The sequence below is a fragment of the Kryptolebias marmoratus genome, linkage group LG15, assembly GCF_001649575.2.
Source record: "Kryptolebias marmoratus isolate JLee-2015 linkage group LG15, ASM164957v2, whole genome shotgun sequence".
Lineage (NCBI taxonomy): Eukaryota > Metazoa > Chordata > Actinopteri > Cyprinodontiformes > Rivulidae > Kryptolebias > Kryptolebias marmoratus.
Window position 1 is genome coordinate 1,299,023 of NC_051444.1, and position 9,281 is coordinate 1,308,303.

The 9,281-nt window shown below is 46.2% G+C and overlaps 1 protein-coding gene across 3 annotated transcripts in view; it reads right to left on the minus strand.

Moving 5' to 3' along the window:
• Positions 1-9,281, minus strand: part of homer2 (homer scaffold protein 2) — a 26,946-nt gene that overhangs the window by 6,418 nt on the left and 11,247 nt on the right. For 2 of the 3 annotated variants that reach the window (XM_037979803.1, XM_037979802.1), the window contains exons 3-6: positions 6,197-6,328; positions 6,020-6,118; positions 5,596-5,735; positions 4,575-4,731 (exon numbers count right to left, since the gene is read on the minus strand). In XM_037979803.1, the coding sequence (XP_037835731.1) occupies positions 4,575-4,731; positions 5,596-5,735; positions 6,020-6,118; positions 6,197-6,328 (528 nt within the window). The remainder of the gene's footprint in view (positions 1-4,574; positions 4,732-5,595; positions 5,736-6,019; positions 6,119-6,196; positions 6,329-9,281) is intronic. The other variant, XM_037979804.1, reaches the window with a different exon arrangement.

Below are 9,281 nucleotides of genomic sequence, written 5' to 3' on the forward strand. Positions count from 1 at the left end.
TTCCACAGACCAGGATCTGGTTCTGGTTCTGCGCAGGAACACTTCCACAGACCAGGTTCTGGTTCTGGTTCTGCTCAGGAACACTTCCACAGACCAGGTTCTGGTTCTGGTTCTGTAAACACAGTTCACCGTGCTGCTTAAAGCTCTATCAGGCAAAGAAGAAGCCAGATGTGAACAGTTGTGAGAACTGTTCTCAGGTCAGCCTGCCTCTCTGATGGTATGGGGGTGCATTAGTGCCTCTGAAAAGGATCTCCTCAGGTCCAGATGTTTACAGACTGATGGAGGGAAACATCTGGAACAGCCATCAATTTGAACCTTAAAATGGAAGAATTTCTCAGTTTCATTCATCGATGTTTACCATGTTTCATGTTTTTGTGAATAAAATTTGGGTTCATGAGATTTACTGAAAGTTTTTCCTCCTTCAAAGTTGATATAAACATTAATTTCTGTGTTTTTTAGTCTAAACTATCGAGAGCTGCAGGTTTTAGATGTTTTCTTTTATAATCTGATCCCATTTCGACAAAGAGACTCCGACTCAGTGTTGTAATTAAACTAAACTTTAACAGTTGTTTTGTACAATATTGAACAAGAATCACAAAAAGTGCACAAGATGCATCGGTTCAACAGGAAGAATCCCGGTTCAGGTCAGTTACAAACAAACAGGGACAGAACAGAAAGAATCCCTTCAGTAAATACTTTTGTCATAAGATCATAACTGATGAAAAAGAGTCTTATGTCGTAGAATAACAGAGTAAATATACGACTTTAACGTGTGCCTTTAGGTTCAGCTGTTAAACGCTCTCAGTCCTCAGAGTTTGGGGTCTTCCTTACATTTTTCCACATGTTGGACAACAAATCAACACGAGCTGCAGAGAGGCACCGGAAATAAGTTAAGACTAAAAGCAAGAATGACAAATCCAAACCAACGGTTGACATTATTCACCTGTCGAGCAGCACCAGAAAGAACCACCACCATAAAACCAGTGGAAGCACACCGACATGTTGCTTCTGCAGATGAACATCACTAATAACGCACACACACAGGTCCGTTTCACCTGGAGAGGCGGGGTCAATCCAAATTAAAACTAACGACCTGTTCTCTGTCCCTCGAGTGTCTCTCAGTTCTGAGGTTTGTTCACAACAATAAGAGCCTCAGGATGGACACGTTTAGTTTCATCTCATCGGATCAAGGAGGAGATTTACAGACGCAGACGAATCTGTTGGTTCCCTTCCAAAAAAATCTAAAGAACCCATTCATCTCATCAGAACCTTTGGTTCTGGTTCTGCCTGGGGTCGCATTTCCTCCTGCGTCCCCCTCCTGGGAGGTTGGCTCCAGTCCCATCAACCTTCTACCCTGTTAATAATCTGTCAGCTGTGGTCAGAGGAACATGGAGATCTACAATCTTCTCCCTGAGCTCCTCCCCCAGGCTACACAACCAGACCACCCAGAGGCTGCTTGTTCCCTTGAAGGCTCCTCAGGTTCTACTGAAGGTCAGACATGACTAGAATGGATCGTCTCATCACGGGTACCACTATTTTAGCCGATCTTTGTAAAATAAATAATTTCTTTGGGTTTCTGCAGACGTAGGGGAGATGATTGCGTGTAAGGGGACCAACCGACTCCTCTGCGTCTGTATTCGTCTCCAGGTTGGATCACAGGAATTGTTGTGTTGTCGTTATGGTGATGGTCATCGGTTGGCCTTGTTCTCCCGGAGGCACTTTGTGTGCATAAAACCCAATGTGTACAAACCGTCTCCTGACACACCTGAGATAGTGAAGAGGCAGCAGCGAGGGACTCCGATATTAACACCAATTATTATCATCTTTGTGTCGTTTATTTTAGCCCTTTAAGCTCAAACTGCAGCCTTCAGAAAAGAACCCGCTCCCAGTTTTTAAAGCCCCCCCCCTCCCCGACACACACACACAAACAGATGAGTAAGCTCAAAGTGGGAGTCATTCTGCCTCCACCCTCCTCGCTCATAAGGTCGTGTTTATTAGAAGCTGAGAGTTTCAGCCACGTAGTGTCTGCCCTGAAGAAATACTTTAGTGACGCCTCCGTCCCCCTGACCTTTGACCCCTTCGGCTCAGTTGTCGGCACCCACTTTGGAGAGGCCCTGCCTGAACTCGTGCAGCTCGTCTATCTTTCCATCCAGAACATCCATGAACTTCTTCAGCTCGCTCTTCATGTTTCCTTGTTTCTGCCGGCTGTCGTTGATGTCGATTTGAAGGCCATCGATTCGTCCCTCCAGCTCCCGGTTCTTCGTCTCTGCGCTCTGCGGACGGACAGACGAAATGGTTATTAGAACCTGACACAGAAATCCAGTCAGACTCTCAGACATCTGATCCGGCAGGAGCAGATTCAGCTCAGTTTGTTAAATTACAACTAAAGACAAGATAAAAACAGCATGTCTTAAAGGAACGCATCATCTAAGATCATCTAAAGCTGAGGAAGGACAAAATTAGAGCCGTTTTGGTGAAACCAAACAGATGCAATCAGAGCTTGGAGTCGTCTCAGCTACTACCACACCACGTCTGGAGACAGTTTGGCTTTTCTCAGGTCAGTTAACGGAGTCGACTCCAAACGTTCAGCTGCAGATGTGAAACCTCACAGAGCTCCGTTAGAGTTCGTCCACTGGTTTGTGAGATATTTTGCTGACAGGCTGACACAGGGGGCTGATGAAGACGGTTTACTCCAAGTCAAACCAAAGTTAGGAGACGGGACGGCGGAGTGAATCCGACCGACAGGCGACCGGAGCGACGCCTTCATTCCAAACATGTTTCTGAAGGGAGGAGGTTAAAAAAAGGAGCTCAGGCGGCGCGAGTGCATCCCTCAGCTGACTGCTGAAAGCTGAGCTGCTCCTGGGAGGGTGTGTGTGTGTGTAGGTGTGTGTGTGTGTGTGTGTGTGTGTGCGTGCGTGTGTGTGTCTTTATATAGAGAAGACCCACAGACAGTCTGAGAGGTGAACACATTAAAGTCACGAGGAAAAACTTCAACTCAGCAGCAGTAAAGTGATTTTTCTTTATAAACCAGACTAATCCTGCTGAAAGGCTGAAGTTAAAACTGAACAAAACTGAAACTTAAGACCAGCAAACAGAAGCTAAAAGCTAAAAAAATGAAGCAAATATGAGACAAAGAGTTCTCCGTTCATTTCAAAGAGGAAAAAAAATGTAAATAAAAGTTAAATATTTCAAAAAGTATAAAAGCTCCAAGAAAGTCCTGAATGATCTAACGCCAGCCGGTCGGGGCAGATCAAGCTCATCCTGGTTCTGGTTCTGTTGGAGGTTGTCTTCTACTGCCTGGCTTTTTCTCATTTATGTGAAGGTTTCTGTACAGAGACCTGAGACGACTTAAATTAACTGAATTTTAAAAACAGCTAAAAGTATTTGACACCCAGTTAGATAAACATTCACTTTCCTGTCGGGTCCGTTTCTCTAAAGTTCAGGAACTGGAGGAACGAAGTTGTTTTATTGTGGAGGAGGATGATGAAACCTCGCTCTGAGGAGCGGCACCAACAGAGCCCGGTTCTTCTGGTTTTACAGAAAGTCCAGAATTACTCAGAAAAATCTGCTCTGAACCACTTCCCTGTTCCTGAGATGACACCAGGTGACTCTGCAGAAACTTCCTGGAAAACAAAGATCACCCTCTTCCACTTCTGGGGTTTACGTATCAGCTAAAAGAAGCAAAACACCGAGCTAAAAGCTAAATTTAGCTAAAAACTAAAAAGCTTGCTGAAAGCAGAGAAACACCAGCTGAGTATGAAAAGCAGCAGCAGCAGATTCTTTTCTTTCTGAGCAGTTCTGTTGTAGATTAGCTGCTGTGTTTGGGATCATTGTCCTGTTTGTTGGACAGATGGCCTCACATCTGACTCCAGAATCAGCCCAAACCATCAGCCCTCCACCACCGTGCTGACAGCTGCAGTGCATTCTGGGTAAACATCTGTCCTCTGGTTCTGGTTCTGCTCCAGAAGTCTTCTGGTTCCTTCAGATGAACCCGAGTCGAGCTGCCATGTTGTATTCAGAGAGAAGAGGCTTTAACCTCTGACCTTTGACCTGCTGACTGAGGCCTGTAGAGGCTGAGATGGAGCTCATTGCACGGTCTGACCTTCAGGGTGAATCTGTCTTAAATGTCTCCTCTTGTGAATAATCTTTCTCTCTGTAGAACGTTGGACTCTAGACAGTCTGGAAATGACCTTTGACCCTTCCCAGATTGATTCTCTGAGGTCATTGCTGATGTCGTTCCGCCCTGGCGTTGTGTTAACTCACATGGAGCTCCTCAGCAGCTCCTGGTCCTGAGGCTGGAACCAGGTTCTGGTTCTGTTGAATAAATAACGACTCGCTGGAATCTGTCGGGTGTTTTTTCTTCACCTGAGGATCATTTTAGAAGCTGATGAAGATCAGATCAGGTTTTTATGTCCTGGACCTGAAAGAGGGCGGGCTTCATTCGGTGGATTAATCAAACTTGTAGCGAGGATCTAATAATTCTTGGACAGCGAGTGAGGCAACCTTTCCCCCCTGAGGATTGATGTGTTTGTGTTCATGATTCATCCTGCCGTAGGTTGCTCTCGCCGCCTCACCTTTTGTCTGAGCGTGTCGCTCTCTTCCTTGCAGGCGTTGAGCTGCTTCTTCCAGGTCTCCACGTTAGCCGAAGACTCCTGCAGCGCGTCCACCAGCCTGGCATTGTTTTCTCTTAACGTCTGCAGCTCCGTCTCCCACTTCTTGGTGTTGGTGTTGCTGCCAGACAGAAACAGAGACAGAGACAGAGACATGAGTGTTAACAGACTGACTGACAGAAGCCTGATATTCAGAGCTGGGAACAGTTTAAATGTTTACATATAGTTTAATATCCTTAACGCCACCGAGCGAACGTCTCTGTCTCAATAAAAGGTGGAAGAGGTGAGGATTTATATTTGTTCTGCAAGGTTGTTTGCTTCCACATGAAGGGGTGGGTTCAAATGTTCTACAATCCAACAAATGTGGACGAGCTTGCACCGCGGCATTCTGCAGCCCTGAACCGTGTCTCTGCTGCGACACGTCCACAAACCCCCGGAGAGACAGAGAGACAGAGACTCCGTAAAGACAGAGACTCCGTAAAGACAGAGAGACAGAGAGACAGAGACTCCGTAAAGACAGAGACTCCGTAAAGACAGAGTCCGTAAAGACAGAAACCTCGGGAATAAACTGGACCGGGTTCTACAGCAGAGACAGGAAACAGTCCGGTTCTATAAACTCAAGAAGAAATATTTTTTTCCAGAATAAAAGCCTTTCATTCTTGAAGGAATGCATGTCACCCGCCTCCATCAGACTACGGTCTGAAAGCCGGAGTTGAACCTTTATTTGTGACCTCATGTTGACTGAAAGGGTTAAAGACCGTCCGGTTAAAGCAGCTTCTATCTTTAAAACAAGTAAATAAACAAACAGCAGCCGCTCATTTAGTCCCAACCTGCAGCAAACATCCTGGAGTTTTTAATGACTCTGTCACCCTGAGGTCATTTTATTCCCATCTGGATCCACATCTGGTGTTTCATCCAATTACTGATTTACTCTCCGAGCAGCTGGGTTACAGAAACCAGAGATCAGGAGGAGAACCGACCTTACCTCTGCTCTACGACGCTCTTCAGACGCTCGTTCTCGCTCTTCAGCTGAGCAGCTTCCGGACCGACGTGGGAGATTTTCTCGTCGTCTGTCCCGTTGAAGCTGGACGCCTGGTCGGCTGAGGGCGTGTCTCGTCCAGACTCCTGTCGGCCACACGGAGAGAAACTTCACCCTCAGCTCCTGAAAGCCTGATTTTAATCCACCTCAGCACGCAGACAGCAGAGCTGACAGCTTTTCTGTCATGACTCAGCAGGTTTGTGGGTCTCAGGGCTCAGTTTGGTTCTGGTCTGTCAGCTCGGACCGACAAACCTCCTGTTTCATTGTTGAATATTCAAATAAACTTCATTTCTGGCCTTCAGTGTTTTCTGTGAAGTCCTGCAGCAGGAAGTGACCTTATAAGGAAGAGGATCTCAAACAGATATTTTACCTTTACCTGAGAGTGATTGCTCAACGTCTCCCCCTTCTCTTGAGATTTGTCCCTCGCCAGCTTGGCGGCGTCTTTTACTTCCTGGAACTTCTCTGCAAACTGAGAACAGAAGGCTGTGATTGGTGGAGGAAAATGATCCGCACCGCAGGTAAACGAATCAGACGCCTTCGGTCTCACCTTGGACAGCTGTTGTTCTGAACCGAAGCCCAGTCCGAACACGGTGTTGGCCCGGCTGTCGGCCCACTGACCGAACTTCTGCGACGTCTTGGTGAACGTCATGTTGGGCGTGATTGTGCTGTTAATAATAACCTGTCAGGAGGAAAAACATCACGTTACACCAGATCAGTTCGGATGGACTGATGCTCCTCAGCTGTCCCTCAAAGGGCTCTCTGATGAATGAATGAAGGTTTGGTTTAAGATCCGAACAATCATCCAATCAAATGAGAGATTAATGGATTCATTTTGGCTAAAATTGGAGAAGCAAATGGGTGAAAATTTGAAAAAAAGTGAAAACTTTTATCTGAAACTGAACCAAAGGTCAGACGTGTGTTTAAACACAGACTGTCTCCCTCCGAGGATGGAAGAGAACCTAAAAGCAGCACGTGTTAATTCCCCCAACAATTAAAGAAACGGAGCAGACAGAATAATCACAGAGCAGCTCTTGTTTCATAGCAACATGGCTCCGAACGCACGATTCAAGAATCCAAACTGCTGACAGACTCGTGTCCTTTCCTCCGCCTCCGCCGTCTCCCTCTCCATCTTCTCAGAGGCCGAGGTGTTGAAAACACTTTCATTGAATCAAAAAACAAAAACTGGACTCTGAGCTAACGAGACGAGGAGCGACGTTACACAACGCCGTCATCGGCTCGTTTTCAGAACCTGCAGCTGTTCCTTCAGAGACGCTTCAACATTTCAACCTGAGCCCGACCACTTCCAGAGGATCCACCGACAAAAACGGGACCCGGTTCACTCTGAGCCAGAACCTGAACCAGAACCTGAACCTGAGCGGGAACCTGAACCAGAACCTGAACCTGAGCGGGAACCTGAACCAGAACCTGAATTTGAACAGGAACCTGAACGGGAACCTGAACCTGAACCGGAACCTGAACAGGAGCCTGAATCTGAACCTGAATCAGAAATCTGTTTTATCGTTCGCTGAAGGAAAGCAAACGTTGGGCAATCATGTTTTTGTCCGTGTTTGTTAAACTGACTTTAGAAAACAAAGAATGGCAACCCTTCAGTCAGCTGAGCTGGAGTCTGGAGTGGTAGTAGCTGAGAGTCCTCCTCAACACGTCTGAGTGAAGGCTGGTCCCCGGGGGGGGGGTCGAGTGACGCCAGCAGCTGACGGGCTGCAGATCAGGTGACCCGGCGCTGCCTGAGGGTCCGACTGACCCTCGCTCTGCAGCTCACAGGAGAAACGGCTGCTCATGGAGCCCAAACATGATTTTAATCCAGATCTTCACATTTCTGCCCGTCTGACAGATCTTCTCCTCTCCATGAAGGCCTGCTGATATCAAAGGCTGGTTTGGAGCGACGGTGACACAGTTCAGGTAAATTTAGCTCCGGTCAGAGGTGGAATAAAAGTCTCTGCTCGTTAGGATCTAAACGAAGGAGGCCGGGTTTCTGCTGACAGGGAGAGGAGCGGGTCAGAGACTTTCTGAAACAATAAACGCAGCTGCCTGGACTCAGCTCACGGTCAGCAGCTTGCTTGTGTTTCCAGTTTGCTGCAGCTTCAGATGGACTCAGATGATTGTTTGGTTTAAAGCCTCAGAGCTGCTGGACCAACATCAGACCTGATCCAGCAGGTGCAGAAGATCCATCCTCAGATCATTTCTCTTTAAACGGGACTGTTTTATTCAGATTTACAGGATTTAAACTGAACGTTTTTAATAAATGTGGTAAAAATAAAATATTTCACGGCTCATTTTTATGGTTTTGGGAAGCTAAATGTGTCGGTGGCCCACATGTTCCCAGGAGAGGACGTCAGTTAACCCAGCATATCAACAGACACCTCAGACCAACTGTGAAGCACGGTGGTGGAAGGCGGATGGTGTGGGCTCGCTGTGCCGCCTGCAGAATGTCTGCATCTTCTTCATGATTCTATTAAAAACACATTTAATGTTTTTCCGTACGCACGTCCATCTTCCTCTACATTAAAATCCTGCTCTCAGAGCGTCTGTTAGCAGCCGTTTAATTCCCCGTCCTCACTTCAGCCCGACGCCGACAGGCCAGCATCACAGCAAAGACAGCAGGACTGAGGCTGAATAAAAGGATAATCCCGGGTCTGAGTCAGGATGAGCGACATTAAAAACTGCTGAGACGTTTTTTTCTCCTTCCCATCTCATCAGGACCATCATAAATAAGCAAAATCTGAGCTGATGTTCCGTCACAGCTGCTGTTTCTGCAGCACGGATTATTCTTCCAGACAGACGTGTTTCCCCCGCAGCTCAACTACAAACTATATTTAACTTTTCATGAGTCAGCAGTTCTCTGCCTTCAGCTGCTTTGCTCACTTGGACTCAAACAACGGAGCAGAAGAAACGTCTTCTTAAACCCTGATAACATCTCAGGACTCATCTTCCTCACAGAACCTCCTGCATTTATGGAGGTGAGGGAAATTAAATTCCTGATTTACTGTATTTTATATAAGTTACTGTGAATCATTGCTGTACTTTATAATAAGTTAAAATGTTGGCTGTTTGAAGCCAGAGGAGCTCGATTTAATGCTTTTCTAGAAATAAAAAATAATGCATGAAGAACGAATTTATTCCAATTAAGCTTTTTTTTTTTGGTAAAGTCAGATGAAGGGAATAAATTAAGTTCTTTCAAAGACAACAAACAGAAACTATCAAACATCAGCGGCTGGAGTTCAGAAAGATGGAAAATAAAAAACAGATTATTGCTTCCCACCATGAAAGGCAGGCGATCGTGTAATTCACTGTGTGTGTTAGCAAAATATCTCATGAAAGAAATCAATCAGTCCACCTGAATCAAGATGGCCGCCACAACTAATCAACCTTAGCCAAGAACGGCTCCAGCTCCAGATATTGAGCTAAAGTTTGATGTGGTCGCTGAGAGTCGTCCCCGACACTCCGAGCTCTGACAGGCCGTACAAGATGATGATGATTATTATTATTATTGGGGCCTGTACTGCCTCATGCAATGTATGCAGGCACCTATTACTCTACACCGAATAAGGTGTCTCTTTATTATTATTATATGGTCTTCTTCCGTTACCCTTAATGCAGCCCGAACCGGGCAA